This window comes from Colletotrichum lupini, chromosome 3 (assembly GCF_023278565.1).
Source record: "Colletotrichum lupini chromosome 3, complete sequence".
Taxonomy (NCBI): Eukaryota; Fungi; Ascomycota; class Sordariomycetes; order Glomerellales; family Glomerellaceae; genus Colletotrichum; species Colletotrichum lupini.
In genome coordinates, this window is record NC_064676.1 from 4,855,160 (window position 1) to 4,876,622 (window position 21,463).

General features: G+C 51.9%; 5 protein-coding genes across 5 annotated transcripts; 3 read left to right on the forward strand and 2 right to left on the reverse strand.

Moving 5' to 3' along the window:
- Positions 1–1,372: 1,372 nt before the first annotated feature.
- On the reverse strand, positions 1,373–8,519 carry CLUP02_06200 (thiamine pyrophosphate enzyme; the record flags this gene model as incomplete). The annotated part of the gene is made up of 25 exons (XM_049285200.1): positions 1,373–1,513; positions 1,569–1,709; positions 1,766–2,224; positions 2,282–2,449; positions 2,613–2,734; positions 2,800–2,929; positions 3,118–3,264; positions 3,368–3,404; positions 3,481–3,578; positions 3,862–4,156; positions 4,223–4,752; positions 4,809–5,860; positions 5,930–6,116; positions 6,158–6,276; positions 6,343–6,514; positions 6,576–6,643; positions 6,728–6,857; positions 6,920–6,969; positions 7,051–7,298; positions 7,425–7,481; positions 7,575–7,637; positions 7,704–7,792; positions 7,854–7,904; positions 7,954–8,302; positions 8,401–8,519. 25 exons carry the CDS (start codon positions 8,517–8,519, stop codon positions 1,373–1,375), a joined length of 5,022 nt encoding a protein of 1,673 aa, XP_049142343.1.
- Positions 8,520–9,757: 1,238 nt separating this feature from the next.
- Positions 9,758–10,771, forward strand: CLUP02_06201 (uroporphyrinogen-III synthase; the record flags this gene model as incomplete). Its single annotated transcript, XM_049285201.1, has 1 exon — positions 9,758–10,771. The coding sequence occupies one exon, from the start codon at positions 9,758–9,760 to the stop codon at positions 10,769–10,771; it is 1,014 nt and encodes a 337-aa protein (XP_049142344.1).
- Positions 10,772–11,711: 940 nt separating this feature from the next.
- Positions 11,712–12,873, reverse strand: CLUP02_06202 (uncharacterized protein; the record flags this gene model as incomplete). The annotated part of the gene is made up of 2 exons (XM_049285202.1): positions 11,712–12,704; positions 12,784–12,873. The coding sequence occupies 2 exons, from the start codon at positions 12,871–12,873 to the stop codon at positions 11,712–11,714; spliced, it is 1,083 nt and encodes a 360-aa protein (XP_049142345.1).
- A 3,982-nt stretch (positions 12,874–16,855) lies between these two features.
- On the forward strand, positions 16,856–18,718 carry CLUP02_06203 (uncharacterized protein; the record flags this gene model as incomplete). The annotated part of the gene is made up of 9 exons (XM_049285203.1): positions 16,856–16,887; positions 16,942–17,135; positions 17,242–17,363; positions 17,394–17,472; positions 17,546–17,849; positions 17,939–17,982; positions 18,028–18,096; positions 18,271–18,532; positions 18,598–18,718. 9 exons carry the CDS (start codon positions 16,856–16,858, stop codon positions 18,716–18,718), a joined length of 1,227 nt encoding a protein of 408 aa, XP_049142346.1.
- Positions 18,719–18,743: 25 nt separating this feature from the next.
- On the forward strand, positions 18,744–21,344 carry CLUP02_06204 (metallopeptidase; the record flags this gene model as incomplete). Its single annotated transcript, XM_049285204.1, has 4 exons — positions 18,744–19,106; positions 19,239–21,006; positions 21,063–21,189; positions 21,248–21,344. The coding sequence occupies 4 exons, from the start codon at positions 18,744–18,746 to the stop codon at positions 21,342–21,344; spliced, it is 2,355 nt and encodes a 784-aa protein (XP_049142347.1).
- Positions 21,345–21,463: the final 119 nt, after the last annotated feature.

A 21,463-nucleotide genomic window follows, 5' to 3' on the forward strand; every position in this document is an offset into this window, starting at 1 on the left:
GTAGAATGTTCTAACGGGACCACCGAATCACATACCTCCTGGCCGGTCAGGTAGTCGCATTGTGCGGATGGCATACACCTCGCAGAAAGGGAAGTATTGAAGGCACTTAGTAAGCCAAGGTAATCTAGGAACCCAAAGCTCTGTAGGTACCTTTCCGGTAAGGTAGTTACCGGCTGAGGTACGCATCCCATCTAGCAGTAGGTAAGGTAAAAGATGGGCGATCTAGAAGTTCTGCATCAACCATTTCAAATCCCCCCTCATCCAGCCAGACGGAGTCCACTTGCAAAAGGACTACGCCGCAGAGGCCTGATATTTGCATGCACCGGGTCTGCAATGATGGCCAATGTTGAGTTTCCGGATCGACCGCCGACCCCAAGCTCCAACATACTAGCCCCCCCCCTGCCAGCTGATATAATGTGGTGGAAGCGGCCAAGGGACGGATCTGGGTCCCAAATAGAAGTTTGGAACGTTCCATATGCTGGAGACTCGTCAAATTTATACAGATAAGGCTTAGCGCCGTCATGCTTGCAGATGCGCACTCTCCACACGGCTTACACCTCGCTCCACCCTGAGCGCTCGGCTTTCAGCTGCTACTTTTCCACCAACACAACACCTACGTGACCGCATTTGCCCCCATGTTTGCATGGATTTCCCCATATCCCATATCACGTTGCAGAGATATCTGGCCATCATGGTACTTGGTAGAGCCCGGGTCGTTCATTGCTGCTCCTCCTCCCACGATTAACTTCCCACAAGAAACAGCGTCGGGTTCCCATTAAATTGCCGTCATGAAGCCCTGAGATGACGAACACTCATAGCAGCTCAGTCCGCATAAAATCTGTGCTAGAGAACACTCCAGTATGTATGGTAAAATCCGGGCTCGACCATTGTCGCAGGCTATTTGGGGTTTGCGCGTCACGTACATAAGGCCAGCAGCCTTCACCAAAGCTACCCAACCAACACTAATCGAAACGCCAGACCTCGGGCCGCCGGCTCTGAACATCTTCGAGGGACGAGTGGCCATACTGAAGGAGAATACACAAGTCGCACAGTATAACGTTGGGTCTCTATGAAATAACCCTCTCAATGTATTGAAGGGGGCGTATCGGCTTCTTTGCTATGCAATGTCGTCAGAAGGAGCCAAAAGTGAGCCAAAAGCCCACCAATGTCAAATGATATTGTCATGCAGTGGGGACGGTGCTTGTCAAGGTGCAAGTGAGTGAATCATGCCTTTTATCAACTCTCATCATCTGGTATTCGCAAGACCAATTGGCTATTTCGCTTGGGGTTTCACGAATGCTATACGGTAAGTGCTCCCGTCGCTTAGACGATGGGTGATCCCAAGTGTATCCTTGACGACCTCATGCACTACTCATGCTGCCTTATTTCCACCTTCCTTTGGTGCCGGGCGATTTGCCTGTGCTCCAGGAGACGCCTTGTACAGTTCGTTGACGTTGAGCTTCTTTAAATCCTCCCAGTCACTGCGCTCAATAACACTCATACCGCAGAAACTCTACGGACCAGTCAGTTTGATGCTCGCTAGCTCTATCCTACTAGTCATCCCTTACCTGGAAAACATCGACAAGTATGACTTTGTCGGCATTAGTGAGATCGACTTTGTGCCGCGGGCTGACGACGCTGGCGATTTGCTTAATGAGCGTGTCGCGATCAAGTGAGTTGTTGCTGCGTATGGAAGGTCTGATGGCATACTGCCAAATATGTCAGCCTGAATCACCCAGTCAAAATTTGCCATGAGTGAACGTACTGTGCAGGCCGGCTTCTCAGTCCGAGCATCACTCTCTCCTTCGACCTTCTCTGCGTCGCCTTCTGCAGCCTGAGCTGTCTCATCTACGAGATCGAGATGCGCGGCCAGAGCCTTTCTAGCGACTCGCACCACGCCGTTCTCAGATGCCTTATCCATAGAGGTGACCGGCGTCAGCCGGTTGATATACTTTGTCTTCCTCTCCTTGAGATCAGTGCAGACGCTGGCGTCTATGCACATCTTACGGCAGAGCTCCACGGGGTCGATGGGATCCCTTGTCTTCATGAAGAAGACACACTCGATCCCAGCCTTGATGGCCTTGAACGTACGCTTGGTCTTGCCCTTGTTGACTTCGCTGATACCATCGAGCTCCTTCTTTATGGACGCTTCAATGTCCTCGTCTTCCTCGTCTGATTCAACTTCTTCCCCGGGGGGAACGATGCCGTAGAGTATCTTTGCGTACTGAGGCGTAGTCGTATGAGTGAGCGCAAATGCGAAATGATGGCAGAATCAACAAACCTCGTCACATAGTATGCTGAATTCGCTAATGGACTTTCCGTCCATGCCTCTGGCAAATGTGACCCAGATACCCTTGTCGCCAACCCCGAGGGCGACGCCCTTGTCCTGAAGACTGGCGACCTTCGCCTTGTGTTGCGGCGTCTGCCATTTGCCGGAGCCTTGCCCACCCTACTTTCTCATCAGCCATGAACTTATACTGAAGAATAGTATGTCTTCTCATAAGATTGTTCAGGCAGGGTCGGGAGGAATTAACTGCGTAGTGCAATGTACAGAAATCAGATGAAAACCTACCTTGCTTCTCTTAGCGGGATGGCCACCGCCGCCACCCGACTGTTTCCTCTTCCCATCTGTCATTTTGTAGGAGCTTCGCGAGCTGCAGCTCTGAAATCTTCTGGGATGCTGCGCCGAAGCCCTTGTGGGCTGTGAGTATGGAAATTGTGCCTTGTGGGATTGCTGAGAGAGAATGGAAGCTTGGTGTGCTGCACTGAAGATAGCTAGAAGAGGTAAAAAGTCCACACCGCCCAAAGGCAAGAAATCAGACGAGCTGGACCCGCTATACTTTCTGCGTCTTATTGCAGCCTGAGGGTCACTTCCCAACAACCAGCCATCGTCAACAGCCATCAGTTCGATGGTGCTTAATCGAAGCTTCTCAATTGACATCGTAGGGCTTGTTTCTAAACGGGTCGAATATGAAAGCTCTATCGTTGAAGCGATTGGCCTTCAACGATGCCAATTTGCGTTCTGAGAATTAGAACCTGACAAACAAAACACGATTCGGTTACGATTTCTAGACCTTGATCCCACGATTCTTTAAGTCAAGTCTTATGCAAGGGAACGTCAGCTGATGTTATCAATTGCATGAATTGAATGTGCCGGATCTCATGCTGGACGACTTGCCGGGAAGTCAAAGTCCAGCTGCGTGGAACTATGGCAATTGAATATTTATCTAGTTGCTTAAACTTCAGCTTGCCTCCTTGTGGGTACTAGAGACACAGCGGAGGGAGAAAGACGATGCGCCTGTCATTTAGTTGCTAGGTACAGCTCAATTCCACTTGACGAGACAGGTCAAAATATCAATGAAGACACAGAACTGCCATAATTCTGCGCAACCTTGGAGCGCTGACTGAAAACGCACTTATGCCAAGGTATTCCTCTCATGTAATATATGCCGCGGTCGTCTTCAAACTACTCTCCGATACAAAGAGCCTTCTTTCACATTTTCCTTTTGGTTATTGTGAATACTTGAGCCATGACACGGCTGGGGCCTGTTGATGGCTTGAAAGACAAAGACCGTGTGCTAAAGTGTACGAGTGTGTCTATTGTCCGCAAGTCATCACTCGGTAGGCCGTCGTCTCATATCAATAATATCCGGTGCAGGAGAATAATGAAATACCGATCTAGTTCATATGTAATCTAGCCGTAGTCGTCTGACTACGTTTTACCAACCAATAACCTAAAGCCAAGGATAACCACAGAAGCAACCAATTACGTCTAGCCATGCGCCAGAAAACCATTTCCTGCGCCGAGGGAATCAAACCATCTTCCATGAAAAAAGAATTGCTGTCGTCTCTTTACTCGACCTTGGCGTTGTTTCTAGCGCTGGCCTCAGCAGTCATGATCAATGCTCTTGGCGCATCCTCCTTGGGGAGGTAGAGCTCGACAAACTGTAGTGTTGTGGGGTTGTTGAACTCCTGGTCAGTCAGGAGCTTCTCAAGTTCATCCTTTGTCTTGACGACGAATTTCTTGGCTGTCTGCTCGGTACCGCCGAACACTGTCGCAAGTTCCTTGTACTGCCACTGGACAATGTCGTTGTACTCGGCCTCCATGCCGTGGATGAAGCGCTCGATGGTGTATCCATCGTTGCAGATGACGAAGCTATGATGCAACGTTAGCGTGAGATTCTTGGAGTCGGTGCAAAGGAATAAGGGGAGTTGGACTCACATTGTCGTCTTCAAGCCGTGGCGCAACATGGTAGTGACCTCCTGGGCCGTAAGTTGGAATGATCCGTCGCCGACGAAGAGAATTGTCCTGCGGTCCTCTCCCGCATCCTTTGCTGCGAGAGCAGCACCTTGGGCAGCACCGACAGACCAACCGATACTTCCCCAGAAGACCTGACTCAAAGCTGTGACCCCAGCAGGGAATTTGGTGTCCCAGATACCGAAGTTGGCCGTTCCGGTCTCGGTGACAACGATGTCATTCTCGCGAAGGTAGTTGCCAACACGAGGCCATAAGTAAGCCTGGGTAATGGTTTGCGAGGGGTCCGAGTTGGGGCTGGGCACTCTGTTGATGACCTCGGGTGATGTGACGACGGAAAGCTGGCTCAAGTCAAGACGCTCAGTGACCTTGCGGAGGACTCCGCGCATGGTGATGCCAGGGTATTCAGAGTATCTGACTCTCATGTGTGTGCTGTGGAAGTCGATGGTGTTCAGCTGCGATGTTCTGTAAGAGAATCCAGCGGTGTTGAAATCGCTCTGCAAGAATTTTAATGAGCTGTCTTCGGACTTCTAGGAGCGACGAGGCAATTTACCTTGAGACCACCAATGGACAAGATCAAGTCTGAGGACTCGAGTCGCTCACCAACATCGGGTTGCGAAGCGGTACCGGCATAAACACCGCCGTAGTTGGGGTGAGATTCGTTGACGGCACCCTTTCCCATGGGCGTTACGAAGACAGGAATCTTTGTCTTCTCAAGGAGTGCATGAACCTCGGGGAGGACGCGGTGGCGGATAGCGCAGGCGTCAATCAGCATGACGGGCTTCTTGGCGGCATGAAGGGACTTGAGGACGACGTCGACAACGTAGTCCTCTCTGTCAGGGTCGTTGATGGCCTCCTCGAGGTCGATGGGCTTGTTTAGGCGCTGGCCCTCGATCTTCTTCTGGACCATGTCGGTGGGGAGCATAATGTAGACGGGGCGACTGCGGATCCAGCACTCTCGGAGAGCATGATCGATCTGGTTGGCAATCTCGGCGGGGTTGTTGAGGCGCGCAACATCGCATGAAATTTGAGAACTCATGTTGGAGAAGACGTTGAAGTCGCCGTTGCCAAGGGTGTGGTGCAGGAGCATGCCGTTCTTCTGAGAGATCGTAGAGGGGCAACCGACAATGTGTACGACGGGAATGTGTTCTGAGTAGGCACCGGCGAGAGCGTTGATGGCGGAGAGCTCGCCAACACCGAATGTAGTGATGATGGCAGAGATGCCCTTGACACGGGCGTAACCATCGGCAGCGTAGCCTTGAAGAATGTCAGTTCGTCGATCGAAGCTTACTTGGCAAGTTGATAGGTTGTAGGGATACTGACCGGCGTTGAGCTCGTTGACATTACCAACCCATTTCAGGCCGCACTGGGGAAGATAGTCGAGGGCAACGAGGTTGAAGTCACCGGGAAGGCCGTGAACGGAGCGGACACCGACCTCATGGAGTCTCCTGAAGAGGTATTCGACGACGTCGACAGGCTCTATAAGCCCTTGGGTTCTGATATCAGCCATGATCGGATATGTGTGTGAGCAGCTGATGGTGTAGAAGGGGGTAGCTTTGGATGCTACCTCGAGTGTATGTTGTAGAAGTGTTCGTCTGTGTATATCTGGAATGAAGAAGGAGAAAAAGGGTCTCAGTCAAGGCCAGAGGCGTATAGACTTATATCAGAGTCAACAACCTGCGGAGATGGCGATGTTGTTGATGGTCCCAGACGGACTTGGACTCACTCGAGTCTCGGCATCATTGCATGGGTCGGCCAGGATCGTCAAGTCAGACCACTGGCCATTGCAGATTGAAACGACAGGGCCATCGGCGATGGGCGACAGCTCATGTAGCTCCATTTTCGTATAAGTGACAAGATACTACGAGCCAGCGAGGCGGCTGAAGCGCAGGCAGTGGGTACCGGGTCTCGGCATGCGACGGGTTCGATCAAGATTTGGGTGAAAGGGGACCAAGATGGGGGTCCTGGCACCAGACGGGAAAAGACGCGAGATAGTAGCGTGGTTACCCATCTTGGTGCGGCTCAGAATAGAGTAGAGGGCGAGCAGACAATGGATGCATTGCACCGAGTAAGGAGATACAGTCAACAGTGAGTGATGTAATGGAACACGCCACAGGAGGTTGCGGTCACCAATACACCGGGCTCAAGCCGGGCTGGGCCGGTGGGTTCCGGAGGTGAGGTGAGGTGAGGTCCCAGATATCTGAGGGAAAAAAAAGATTTATTCTGGTACCTTGTCACTGTTCGACGTAAGGCAACATTCTACTGATAGTGAGACAACAGAATGGGACGATAATAAAGTTGCTCGCGTTCAGGGCAGAACAGGGAAGAAAGCGAACGTATCCGTCCTGAGCATCCGTTTCCGTACGTGGTTTGTGGATTTTGGGTCCTCTGGGAGAGAGTGCAGGAAGGAAAAGTGACAGTGCTGGGCAGCATAAGGCCTAGAACACGTCAGGACCAACCAACCTAACTAACCCTTGTCCCTGCCTGCCTGTGAGTGTGAGGCAATGGAAGCCCGCTTCCCGGCTGGCAACTTGGCAAGGTACGCAACCGTTGACAGCGTGGGATCTGCATCCACCCCGTCGGGAAACTGCGGCGTGCCCTGCTGTTTCCCACCCTCCCACGCTCCTTATCCGTGCGAATTCACAATTTAGCTAAACTTGTAACCTTCGCATCCTGCTTTGAGCCAACATAAGACCATAACATGAGCTTGGAACCTCAAGGATCAGCGGCAATGCACTAGAGCGACTCAGACAATTCCATGGGGGGTTATTGCTTCGCTTCCGGGTTTCCCTGACCGCCCCTTCCTGTCGTTGTCGTGCGCAAACTGGGGGGAAAGGGGAGCGGCGCACCATTCGGCATGATCTGATGTTGGCCCCAGCCTATCGGCCCTGCTACGGCGCAACGGCCCAAATAAAACACAATGGAAGTACCATTGAGCATCGTGCGCCTGTCAGCTGCGGAGCCGGGCCCGGGGCCCGCTACGCTCGACTTCGGGCCGCCGCTCGAAGACCGAATTATCTCGCGATGCCGTTCGGACAAATCGCTTGGACCTCAGCCCCGAACCTGAGGACGACCGAAGAGAACGACTGACCTCTTCTCTTAGTTTTGGGACAAGTTCTCCAGACGAAATACTTGGTCAAACATCAACTCGACAGTTCAGCTCTGTCACTGGCCCATTCGCCTGCCTAGACAGAATCCTGCAAATATCAGATCATGTTCTGGGGATCTGCAATGGCCAATCGGAAAAGCATGACAAAGATCTGCATGCATAAGGGTCTACAAAGATAGGAATTCGTCATTCTTCACCTCAACCAGCTACAAGCAACAACGCCCAACCCTTGGTAAGCAGTAAATGCTTACATGCAATACAATCCGAACCAAACTTTACAGAAATGTAGTCCGCTTGTTTCACTATTATTCTAGGTGGAGGGTATGGTAGGTATTCTACATGCGGTTCAGCATGCTGTCTTGCTCTGCTGCCGCTGGAAGAGTAGCATCGTCTATCAAAGTCCAACGACCGTGGCTTTTCTCGCGATACTACCACGTGTGCCCGTCGCCGTTGGTCATTTTATTTCGTACACATTTATACAGCTCGAACCGCGCCGCTTTCAATCGCAACGGCCGTCTTTCCAACCCGTCCGCCATCGCTCTTCCCATTTGCTGCAGTCAAACTCCTTTTTGCCTAGCTTCCGATTGACCTCGTTGTGCGCCTCGCACAGCCAGTTTCCAAACTCGCTCCGCCCCTCCACTCGAATCCGTTCTTTTTGTATGTACGATTGGAAATCTTCGGCGCACACCCAGCAAGGGTAAAGCTTGGAAAACAGTCTCATGAAACCTCGAAGGTCGTCTTTCTGGCTAGGGGAGGGCTTTTCGGGGTACGTTGCTGCGATCGAGTGTAGCAGTTGCCAAGTGCCTCGTCCAAGGGCCTCGACATCCGGGGGGCAGTCGTCGACAGGCGCCGAGGCCACTGGAGTTGGTTTTCTGACTGAGCCGTTCATCTGAGAAGCCCAGCTCGAAAAAGCGCTCTTCGACGAGCAAGACCGACATCTAAAGATGACGCATGTCAGCTGAATCTCCGGTGAGGAAGCACCGACGTATTGAACCACCGCCGAAAGATCACCGTCAAGGAAGTTATGGGAACTTACGGTTTGCCATCTGGGCCCAAGACCATTCCCTTTGGTAAAGGCTTGGGCTGCTCAGCTGCCGCTGTCGCCGCGGGGGCTGTGACGCTGCTTAATTGAGGGTCTCGCTCGGCGTCGGCCATGGCGATAGTACTGCGCGAGAGTTTCGCCCTTGTCGCGAGAAGCGAGGCTAATATCGACGGGCCCTATAGAAAGAGAATGGATGCGACAAGGGACTTTGAATGGGGTGGTCTGCCCAAGTGCGCGCGATGTCGGACAGTGTTCGAATTTTGGTTGGGAGGAATTTGTAAGCTCAAGAGCCTCGTCAGTACCTCGAGGAAAGGATGCCGATGGCGGACCGTTATCGATAACCCACCAAGGCCACTAGAGGTCAGGTAAGGTAAGGTACCTCAAGGTACAAGGATCGCAAAGCATTATCTATTCTCGACCTGAAATTCCAAAGTGATAATGCCCGGTCCAACCAAGGGTTGCCGGCTCCCGTCGGCAAGCACCGGTAGACTTTCGACGTACCCAGAACCCGTAATTGGGATCCGGCCTGGTCTATCGTGCTGCATTGGTGTGGTGTGAGGCGGGAGTCTCTGGGTATACGGATGCTGTAATCGGCGCCTTAGCGGGGGATCCGCTGCTTAATCGATTCCACGCTACCCGCAAGGTACCGAAAAGATGAGGTGGGGTGTTTCTTGTCCCTGAGCCGCATGGCAGTCATTCAAGGTCAACCCATTTGTCCACCAGGCAGCCGTCTTTTCGGACCGTCAAAGTGCATCTACGACCCGGGGGTCCTTGCAGATGTATCCGTAATAAGGTGCGAGTAGTTCCACTTGGTTCTAGCAATCGTGTGCTCTCTCTACTCATTGAGACTCGGGAGCAGGCCATGTGTCTGGTATTCTCCAAACCCCTCACCTTTATATATCCCGAGCGAGAAATTCGATGAACTTTACTGTTGTCTCGCATGTCTGATACGAAGAACTCGTCCAGTACTTCACTTCTGCGGTGCTTCGTCAGATTTGTGACCTCGATGCTTTGAACTTGTGTTCCGCGTCGGAGTTGACAACGGCGAAGAAGCTGAGTCGGTCGAGGAGATTCGTGTAAGTGAAATGGCACCGACTTACCTAAGACAGTACGTAACTCTACATCAAGCCAGCTCCGCCTGCCAAAACTCACCGAATTGCCCGCGGCGGGGCACCGTCCCGTCGTCCAGTGCGATAACCATTATGACGGCCAAGTCAAACCGCAAAGTGCGCAGCTGAGCGGGAAGTCGTCACCGTTGATTTGATACTCCAGCAATTGACTTTGAGACGTCTGATAGTTTAATTCATTCGCTTTACTCATCACGACACAGCGGGCCGCAAATACATTTGCCATGGCTCAGAACCCCTCATTTGCTTTGGCAGTCAAGGTGCCTGTCCTGCTGCTCAAGACAAAGTCAACTCCGGGCGACTCGTACGAGGACTTACTCTCAGGTGAAACTGACGGGTGTGCCTTCGAACCAGCTTTTGTCCCGGTCCTGCACCACACCTTTCAGAAACAGGGCATGGCGACGGTCAGGCATGTCTTGCAGCAACGTGAGATTAATGCTGGCAACGACGCCTCTTACGGCGGTCTCATTTTTACCTCGCAGCGAGCGGTCGAGGCGTTTGCCAGCCTGGTGGATGAGAAGAAGGGTCCGTCGGATTCGCACCCGCATCAAGAGCTTAAACTCAAGCCTCTCGACCGTAACAAAGCAGAGCTAACCGGATTGACAGGCACTGAAGAAGAGTGGCCTCATCTCCAAAATATACCAGTCTACAGCGTTGGCCCGGCTACCACACGAGCTCTCCAGTCCGTCTCACAGCACGCCCCGTTGCAAATATTCGGCGAGCACACGGGCAATGGCGATGCCTTGGCCAAGTACATTTTGGACCACTATGGCCGATGGTACCAAGACCGGCAGACGAAGCCACCGCTGCTCTTCCTCGTTGGCGAGCAGAGGCGGGACATCATCCCGAAAACCCTCATGAACACCGCTTTGCCCAGCGAGAAAAGAATCCAGGTGGACGAGGTCGTGGTCTACGGCACGGGTGTCATGGAGTCTTTTCCTCAAGACTTTGAGAAACACCTGAAAGATACTGAGGGCCTGCCGATGCGGTGGGTAGTTGTCTTCTCCCCGACTGGTTGCGAAGGGATGTTGCGCGGGCTGGGGATGCTGGACGAGTCCACAGGGAAGGTCAAGAAGGACGGGCTCGAGGGACGTAAAACGTTCATTGCAACGATCGGTCCGACGACGAGGGACTATCTAAGACGAACGTTCGATTTGGATCCAGATGTTTGTGCTGAAGAGCCAAGCCCAACAGGCGTCCAACGAGGAATCCTTGATTTCATGGGACAGCAGACATAACGTCTTTCTGAAAATATACAAGAAGAATAAACCCTTAAATGAATCCCTAAAAGCGCCCGAGTGATAACCAGACGACGAGGAGATCATAGGGAGCACTGGGGGTTTGTGCCCTGCCTATGACTATATGTGGCCATTTCAGCCCGTCTTTCCTTACGATTGCAGGACACGTTCATACATCGTTAGGAGAGATACGCAGTTGACAAATCTTTCAGCTCCAAGCCAGCATGAACCGCACGGAACCTCCTCGCTACCTTAGAGACACGACCGATGTTTAGAGCTTGGATGCAGGTTGTGTGCATTGCTATACCGTTTGACGTTACACGAGCACGCGCGATGAAGGAGACCTTGCCGGTATGGGGCTGAAATACGTTTTGATTGGCTGCTTGTCCATTAAAATCGAGACGCGCCTCACGCGCGCCTCACGCGCAACTCTTCCGAATTTCAACGCGTCGCGTACCAGCGACGCGTTGAATGCCACACGGACCACGAGACCCAACTGGGGGCCTTTTGGATCCTTTCCTAATCAAACGATGAAGTGACAAAAAGGATTGGTCAAAGAGAAACAGAAAAAAACAAGCTTCTACATGTGAAGCATTTGCTGAGCCGGGAACATACAAGTGCCTCACACCCATTCCGATTTGGCGCTCTCAACGCCTCTGGTTCCTTGCGTGGCCCCACGCATAAAATGAAGATCAATGGCTGGAAAGAAATGTTTTCGTAGTACCGTCTCCTTGTCGAGGGAATGGCGGCGTTGCTCACAATGAAGCTATTCTCGTCCCTCGTGAAAGTAATTGCGGAAAAAGAGGGGGTAGTATCTCCGCTTTTGGCGTAGGTTATGCCGTGCCATCATAGCCAGCGTTTGGTATCATTCAAAAGTATAGCATTGGTGATAATGACGACGAGGAGAGAGCCACCAGACGCATCTGTTAGATATCTCTCATCAAGCCAAGGGTTCGTCAAACGTCAATCGTCTTCTAGCCAGACTGACGGGAGTCCTCGCTGAGGAGAGAGCGACGGGTGTCTTCCATGCCTTTTGAGCAGGACTAGGCGTGATGTTGACAAAATCTGCGAAGTCGAAACCTTGCCCGGGCGTGTTGGGGAACATGTTGCCGCCACCTGGGGTGGTCATGTGTGAAGAAGGCAGAGTCATATCTCGACTGACCTTGGAAGGAGGCGTCGAAGGAGGCTCCATCCTTGTCTTGGTAGATGGAACGGCGGGTGACGGAGAGGCAGCCAGGTACAGCAGAAGGTCGGCGCCTTCTTGGCCGGATTTGACGGGTTCACCGTTGGCGCCTTGGTCCTTGGTACGGCGATTGGGCAACATTCGATTGCGCATTGGTGGTGTTGTAGGGGGTGAAGACCGAATATTCGTGGCCCTGAATGACTGTACGGGCAAGAGATCGTCTTCATCATCCGAGGCTGCCGCAAAGTTTGGCGACACCAGGTCGTCTGCTAGTCTTCGAGCCCCCTGAAAGAATGAAACATCGGGGCCAGTAGATGTGGTGAAGTGTTGTTGCCTTCTGGGCTTAATCGGAGACGATTGCGCTAGCTGATGACTTTCTTTCCACGAAGTATGGCCGTGCAGCGACTTGATGGGAGTAGGGGACGAGCGATAGCGTTTGCTTGGGCTAGACGATGGACAGTCGAAAGATGCCATGTAGGTGCGCTTGCGATGGCCGGTGCTCCCGTTGCTGGAGCCGATGGCGTCGGAAAAGAGGGGAGCTTTCAGAGGAGAGCTCATAAGGGCTCTCGTGGGATATGGAAGGTCGGAGGCGCTCGAAGAGGAGTCGGACAGGAGGTCTCCCTCAGTTAAACGCTTCCGTCGCAGTTCCTCCTCATACTTTGGTTCGATGCTATCGAGTGTTAGGTCTTCCCAGCCATGCTTGGTTTTGAATTGGGCGAGCGCGAGTCGGTTCTGCAGTCTTCGGGCTATCTGTAAGATTGTCAGGATCAGGGACATTCTGCTTTGTGAGGTGCGTTGTGGTCTTGGCTATGGCCCTTTGTCAACATACCTTGCTCACTTCCACCCTCTTCAAGACCTTGTCCGCCACCTCTTCAGGTTGTTGCTTCCACACAGAAGACATGGCTTGGAGGTAGGGCATGCAGTATCCCGTGGATTGTGTTGATGCTGTTGCTGGAGAGGAACAGGCCCGTCGTCTCTAGTCAATGCGATCTGAGTAGGAAAGTGAAGCGTCGTAACCGTCGGCTGTCACCTGCTATAGTGAAAGCGGGGGAAAGGAGGATACTGGGTGACGGGAGTCCAGTCCAAGGGCCCGATCGTTGACCTTGAGGATTGGGGGGGGGGTGAGACCTTGAGAAGCCCGTAGCAACCAACGGTCAAAGGAATGGTGGATGAGGGGTTGGATTGTTCTTCTGGAATGCGTGGGAGGAGGGAGTGTATACAACCACAAAGGAATAGAGGGGTGTATGTGTGTGTTTTCAAGGTATAATCGAGGTAAGGAGCAGGAAGTTGTCCCAAATCGAAGTCATGCACTGCGTTGTCGAGATTTTGCTGTGGAGGAGAGTGACAACGAAAGGACCTGGCTGAACGGGGAGAAAGAGGAAAGTTCAGATTGAGTGGTGTTTCCACCTGGTCAGCTGGGAAACGTAGCGCAGTGAGTGGCCCGGTCTCAGCGGATGGAGGACCCAGCCGGGAAGCAAAATTCACCTACAGTCCACTGGACCCAACCAGACTCCGGGGCCACCTGCCGCTGGACCCCTCTGAGTCTTCACCTCAGTCCGGGCAGGTTTCCCGTCCCATTGACGTGGAAACGACCTGAAGCGCCAATTGTCCCCTCAAGGCTCTACCTTTTACCTGCCTTCACCCGACTTTTGCTCTGGAAGGTATCACCCACTGTCCTGTTTCGAGAGCTCGCCCGGACCTTCCCGTTCCTATCCTAAGCCTTAAGGTACCTCAAGGTAAGCGCAGGTAAGGCGCCTTATGGAGTATGGAGATATTTCACTCCCATCTTGCTCTTGATACCTTACTTGCATTCGATCTTGATCTTCAGGCAAGGGAAAGGCTTTTGATGGTGCGCATTTGGCAAGCGCCGGACCACGTCAAGCTGAGTGCCGATAGCCTCCACTATGCGCTTTTAGGACCAGCCCCAGTGAGGTGTGGGCTTCTTCAGAGGGGAGGTCATGCTCAACTCACATACTGCGTTTCTCAGACTTCCCAAGCAACTAAGGTAAACCTCGTCGAGGCCCGGGCAGAAGCGACGGCGCGGATCAGAAACGCCTTACCAAAAACGGATCCAGCTTCCCCAACCAGCGGATTTGCTCATCTAACTTGCACTTGTCACGGCAACTGAGGCGAGGGCGGGACCAAAGAATCTTTCGTCCTCGTTGCCAACCTCATGCTTCTCGTACCTCGAGGCTTGCCTGATGCTCGCTTTTTTCTTCTTTTTCTTCCCCCCCCCCCCTCTCATCGAAGAGCTCGTTCCAATGCTGTTGTGCTGCAAACTTTTTTTTTATTTTTATCTTTATTTTTTTACGCATTGGTCATGTGCGTCGTAGCGCGCAATCACCGTCAAAGGCTTGACTGAACGAGACGGCAAGTATGCGCCACACTACTCTCAAAAACTTACTCCGTCTCCTGTTGATCCGTACTGATGTAAGAGCACTACGGCGGACTTGAGATTCGATGTATCGTGTTGACCGTAAGAGTGAGTGTCCGCAAGCCGTGCCCATTGCAATCGATGTCACTGGAAACGTCAATGCGTTCCAGACCTTGTATGGGCGTGACACTGTCCAGCATTCCAGCCCGTGAGATTCCTTTTGGATACCGTTGGCAGGGCGCTCATCTACCAATCATACGTGCGGGTCGTACCTGCCAGAGAGGTGGCCATGTGCCGAAGAGGGCATCCTCTACCTTATTCGTAAGGTGCCTATGGTCAAAGTAGGTGGTCATTTCCCTCAGTCTCTTGGAGTCCAGGGGCTTGAAGGAAAAATCAATTAAGACCCCTGTCGATGCTAACAGCTCCTTGGGCGCCTACCCACGCGCAAGCTAGCGAAGTGAGTTAGTTCACTCTGCAACCTACGCAAAGGCTCGTCAATCTCTCTCCCTGCCACCCAGTTTACGACACCATCTGGAGACATGCGCAGTTGGTTGTTCGAGCCTCGAGGGACCAACGAGCGCCCCTCGCGAGGTGTAAATGAGCAACTTATCTAGTCTTGGAGGGCGAGTTGAATGTCACTGAAAAGCAACCGCCAGAAGCCCGTCTCGGCTCATCCGCGTTTCCTTCTCTCCGACCGAGACTGTTGCCTGGACCCACATTAGCCAACATTCTATTCAAATTCTCAGTACCTTTGAAACTTGTAGTCTACCGGCAGAAAGCATCAAGAACATACGTCGGTCTTGATGGTAAACATCGTCAAGGGCACCATGGTCTTTCTCATGCTTGCAGGGTCAAGAGGCAGAATGCCCATACGGCAGCACGCCGTCACGTCGTCTGCCGATCATGAGAATACGATTGTCCGACGGACCTGATTCCGTATGGTATGTCTTCCTGTTGGTGGAGATAATTGGAGATCGAGGCATGTGTACAGTGGGGTGTCAAAGGTTCGTGTGCAGCGCACAGTATCCCGCAAAAGTACTACTTTTCAATAGCGAATAAAAACTTAAATATAATAGGAAAAAAATAAACAATTACTATATAACTAGTTAACTACTATGTTAGTATATATCTAAGTTGCACTATACTTTCCTTAATTATATAAGCGTTAAATAAATCTTTTAAAAAGTAGGTTTTAAGAGATTTTTATTATAGTAGATTATAGGGCCTTTTAAGTGCGAATAGCACTGTACTTCTTAGTAAATTCTTTTTTATTTTATATTCTACTTTTATATTATATTATAAAATACTAATATAACGTATTTTAAAATATATAAAAAATAGTTTTATATACTTTATATATTTAAGTATTTTATTAAAATTTTAAATTATATTATTTATACTCAAGTTAGAAAGATATCTCTAGTAATAAAGAGACGTAATTAGTGGGCTATAGGTGACGCACTGGGAGGGTGTACACGAACTTTTGACACCCTACTGTACTCCGTAATCCAGGACGGATACGTAATTACTCTGTCGTTTTATAACCAAGACGGATAGTCGGACCTCTCTATGCGATTATCCACTAAATAAGGACACTTCCTAGTTGCATGTGATTTTCATGCAGCATACGGATACCGAGAGCAGAATATGGATAAACGGATACTCGTCGCCAAGCAATTACACATAAATACGAAGTACGGATACCTAGATGTGGAAGCTATCCATGGATGAGAAAGTGCCCTGGGCGATACGACTATGCAGACGTGCATAACATGCAGGGAGGAGGCAGTCTAGCTGCAGCATGCGCCTGACAGGGGGACAATTCCAAGATATCTCAGACAAACAGGAGAGACTCTTAACCGGTTTCTTAGTATCGGAGAATCAACTACTATAGCACGGCCGCTCTCCCTCTCTACTTTCCCGCGCCGCCCACTTTGGCCAAAAATAAAACCAATGGGCCACACAGTGGGCTTGCGGGTGACGTGAGTTGGAATCGACAGTCAATGGCAATCGGCACGGCTAGTAGGTTGGTGTTGTCAGGTACCCGAAGCCGCCACCAACCACAACCGTTGATTTTTGCCATCGTTCCAACCGAATTGGGGTGCATGAAGGGGAAGAAGAGCTCTCGCCGATACAGAACGGAGCCGTATGTTCTTGCCAGGACTGCAGAAGCAACCAGTATTCTCCTTACTGGCTGCTAGGCGATTGAGTCTGCGAACAAGGAAGGTGGATGGAACAGTTACACTACAGAGGGCGTCACGCAAAGTCTGTAGTACCATGTTGGTCGGCGGGCAACGGACATGCGGCCACCGAGATATAGACACAAACGCTGCACCTTATCCTGTTATTGAGAATAAGAGCTGCCAAGCACCCAAGGTACGGATCGAGAAAAACACTGTTATAACTCCAACTAAGTCGAACAAGGCATCCACCACCGAGCCAAGATAAGATTTGAATACGTTAGCTTGGAGTGGCCGCCCATCCGTACCTTGCCGTGCTTGCGTGCGAGAGCCTAGAGGTGTGCAGCATGGTATGTCGCGAAGCCGATGGTGGTGACTGGTGAGTGGTGGTGACTGAATTCCTCATCTCGATCACACCTTTCCATTTCGACAGGTGGATCCACCGGTTCGGCGTCCATGCCTCAGCCCCCGGTCCTTGCTGCCCGGGCCTGGCTGGCTGCCCTGTCATCATCCATGCAGATACCTACCACAGTAGGTGGAAGGTGGGATGGCAGCGGAACCGCTACAGCCACAGCCTTGCGCCTGCTGATAATCAGCCACTATCAGATTCGGGAACATGGCGTAAAAGTACAGACACCTATTAACTTGGGTACCTCAAGCTGTAGATTGTATGTACTCCGTAGGTACTATTGGTTTCTTGCTAGCCGCACTTGTTTGCGTGGTGTTGACGAAGACCATGACGCTAGCCTCCATATACAAATCTCATTGGAAGTCGCCCCCACTTCCACTGGCTGGGCCTTTATCAATGTGGATGCGAGAAACTTGAATGCGATGCGACAGCTGTACGCATACTTTGTACGGACACCGAGAACGACATGATGGAAGACGCATGGAATTGAGCGGGATCAGCAAGGAGAAATAGCATGGCCATCTACTGCGTACCTAGGCATCCGCATCCCCTCGAGTACCTAGGTAGCTACTAGTTGGACATCAAGCGCGTACGCAGTAGGCACAGAGTACGCTGATCTGTCAATCAGAGTTTCAACGTTCGTTATCTCGCAGTTTCGAGGCCAGGACGCTGAAGCCCCTCTCCTTGGCCAGTCTTGTTTTTTCTTACTCCATTTTCCTGGTCAACCAAACCCCCGGTCGCAATCTCAATCCGCCGCACTCATGTTTCCCACTCTCGAAACACGGCAACGTCATCGACGAACTCGCTGCCGGTTATCTGCCGACCAGCATGTCTACCTGGCTTGTTAGCAGGCCTCTTATGCAAATGTACGAATCCACACGCAAATCTCGACATGGGTCCTGCCGTTATGCTGCACCTCAATTTGCGCACCCGTCCGTACTATGCTAGTGTACCTACCTGTCCATTATCCATTTGCTGTCCCTCTTTGGACGCGCAAATCTGGATTTCGCTCCATGTCTAGCTGCATCTGTCGGCTCGCAAATGGAGACGGCATCAAGACTACGGGTACGCTTGTCAAGCCGGGCCGTGAGACGTGAAGTGTGGACGTAGACGTGGACACCAACTGGACCACACCTCACTCCTTCTGGAGCAAGCGTCTGGACCTTGGACATTGCATAGGTACGCAGTACGGATACCGGTATTGCACACTTGCACACTTGTAATTATTGGACAACTTTTTTTTGGTCACTCCGGAGTTCCTTCCCAAGCTTCCCCCCCCCATCATCCATCCCATCTCTCATCTCGTCCTCTCTCTCATCCCATCCTGGGTCTGTTCCCATCCTTTCCCTGCAGACCACTTGCGCCCTTTTTTCTTCTTCCTTTCTTGCTTGCTCTCCTATTGCGCTGCCAAATCTACCTTCTCGAATTTGCTGCTGCTTGCCAATTGTCCTTCATCACAGCCGCACTCCTGCGGATCCGTCCACGTCGCCTACTTTCAAACGTCGACCATCCCGCACCAAGCGCACACTCGTTGCAGATACCGCTCGCTGATCAGTGACCCGATTCGAGGAACCCTTCCCCCCGTCCGGGTTCTACTGTCGTTGGGATTCTACCTGTCCTCAATAACCTACCTACTTACCTACCTGTCTACCTCTGCTCGTAAAGACAAACCCAATCCAGCTCTCTGCTCCTCCCTCCGTTGGACCCGAGCCCGACTCTTCTAACTTGCATCATCTGCTCCTCCAGAACGCTGCACATGCCAAAATATCTACTGCTGAAGCTGTCACTCGTTTGCGGTTGAGCTATCGCATGCTCTATGAGGCACAATGGCTCCGTCCATTCTCAACTTCAGAGGACTTCGGCGTCGTTCGAAAGCCAGCTTCAAGACCGACCGCTCAAACACCGACGTTTCCAGCGATGCCAGTAACATTACCACTCCCACTGCCACAAGCGGTGCCTCGACCCCACCATCCATGGCTCAAGCCTCCGATTCTGCTCTCGACCTCCAAGTAAAGGACTCCAATGGGGGCAATCCTCAAGCTCGTCCGCCGCTGCAACCGGTGCCCAATTCCCACCGACACAGCGTTTCTGGTATGGCAGGCCTTGGTTCTCCTGTTGTGGGCGGGAAGTCGGCGTTGCCAGTCTCTCAATATGCGCCCAGAGTTGCAAATATCACCGACAATGCCTGGGTAGGTCATCTCAATCATACGCATGGGTCGTGGCCCCGTGCGGTGTCACCTTTGCTTCTCCAATCATGCTCGCGGCGGCTTCGCTCAGACGGCCAGCCATAGACATCCGCAACCGCGGCCACCAGCTTCTAGCTGCAGCTTCCGAGCGCTCTGCTAATATTTGGGAAGGTATACCAAAAGGTTCTCCTCGTACATGGGACTATTGGCGACTCCTCGCAGCACTCTCTCGACGGCACTGTTTCGGTAACCCGACTCGACGACAACTTTCCACCAACATGTTGGCCCGCATGCAACTCCAATTTCAAGGCCCTCGTGTACCTACAGCCAGGCCCAAACAAGATCCGCTTCGACTTCTCAAGTCCAAAGTTGCCCAACAGTTCGTCATCCAATCCGATTCACGCATCTTACTTGACGATCCACATGTTGCCGGCGAACAATGCACCTCCGCTGCAGCTCGCTATCATGGTTGCCAAGGATTCTCCTGAGACCTTCGATGCGGTACCTACAAGGATTGAGCGAGAGGGCAATGATTTGGAGACGGCAGTTCGCAAATTCCGAATGGCCGCTTACCTCTGGCAAGCCTTTACAGCTGAGCAAATGTGGCGAAACAAACTTGGACGTCGCGTCTTCAGGTTTGAGGAGGAATGGACCGCCGGCACATCGAACCAGCGGGATCGAGAAAACGGAAACCTACGCTCTGAGGCCAGGATCCATATCATCAGATCAGACAAGACAGTCGCCGAAATTCGAGATCTCGAGCTAGCGCAACAGAATGAGAAGGCGAGCAAGAAGGGGGACCTATACGAAATAGCTGCCGATGCGGTGAAACAATACTTCAGGCCACTAGGTGGCCAGAAGCAATACGTTTCCGTGTTGATGCTCGATACGCAATGGGATAAGGAGGCCAATGTCGTAAGGGGCCACGCAGCGTTTGGCGGTAATGCAGGTGATCTGCACTTGGCCATTTTCGGATCCCATTGCCTGCAAAGCTATCCCACGAGTTTCGAAGAAGTCGTCCCTGCATTTACGGATTGCACTCCGACTGACCTTGCCTACGTCGCCAACGATTGCAACCAGGCTGGCAGCTCCTGGGAGGCAGCGAACATCGGAATTGGTGCCCATCTGCACGAGACAGGCCACCTTTTTGGATGTCCTCATCAGGAGTCTGGCGTGATGCTCCGCGACTACCTGACACTCAATCGCAGCTTCGTGACCCGTGAGGCATTCTGCACAAGGACCAAGTCCAAGGGGGGCCTGGTTCTTCAAGATGACGAGTGCGGTTGGCACCGCTTGGATTGTTTACGTTTCCGCGCCCATCCCTGCTTCAGGTTGCCAAACGACCCCCCCATGAACGCTGACGACAGCGTCCACGCTTTCCCAATTGAGAGCGGAAACGTGGTTGTAATGGCAGCGACTGGCATCGCATTCATCGAGCTATTCGCAGAGGACGATGATCTCTGCCGAAAATGGATCGAATATCCCCTCGAAAACAATTCGGTACAACGTCAACTAACATTGAACGACCGCGAGCTACGCGAGAAGCTCCCAGAGAACAAGCGGAAGGGGCGGCTTAGGGTGTCGGTCAAATCGCATAGCGGCGGTTCTTTGGAAATCGATGATTTCAAAAAGCTGTGCTCCAAGGAGTCTTCATTCAAATTAACCCCTGGCCCGCTCGGCAAGACAGCCTACAGAGGCAAACCTCTGGGCCACTCAGCCATGGATGGCACTGAGCCACAGGAAATCATCTTTGAGAGCGGCGGAAAACAGAACCGAGTGCTCTCCCGCATCATCTTCTACCATGGATATGCAGTAGACGGCATGGAATTCGTATATGATGACGACACAACGCAATTATTTGGCAAACGGGGAGGCAAAGAGGGTGGCGATGCGTTTGATTTTGGTATGTCCTTTCTGCCAGGGTCAAGTTAAGCCCATATACTAACAGATGCCCATTAGATATTCGCCGGGGTGAATACATCTCAGGCTTTTACGTCCGCTCGGGCGCTTGGATTGATGCAATCCAGGTCCTCACGAGCTTGGGCAGACGGTCGCCTATATTTGGCAATGCTCAGGGCGGATCCACGTAAGTCTAGGAAACGCAGTTTCATTTAATCGTCAGTTGTCGCTGATCACCCCGACAGACATACTTTGATACCCCCAAGAGGATACACTATTTGCGGTGTGGCAGGCTCCTGTGGAGCCTGGGTCGACGGATTTTCGATCCTTATTGTTCGATAAAGGAAATCCGTGGCGTTTCTGTCATTCTTACGAGCGGCAGCTGGAGATAAAACTTAATAGTATTTACGAAACGGGAGGAAGAATTGGAGCACCATTGCCATCATCTATATGGCATGGGT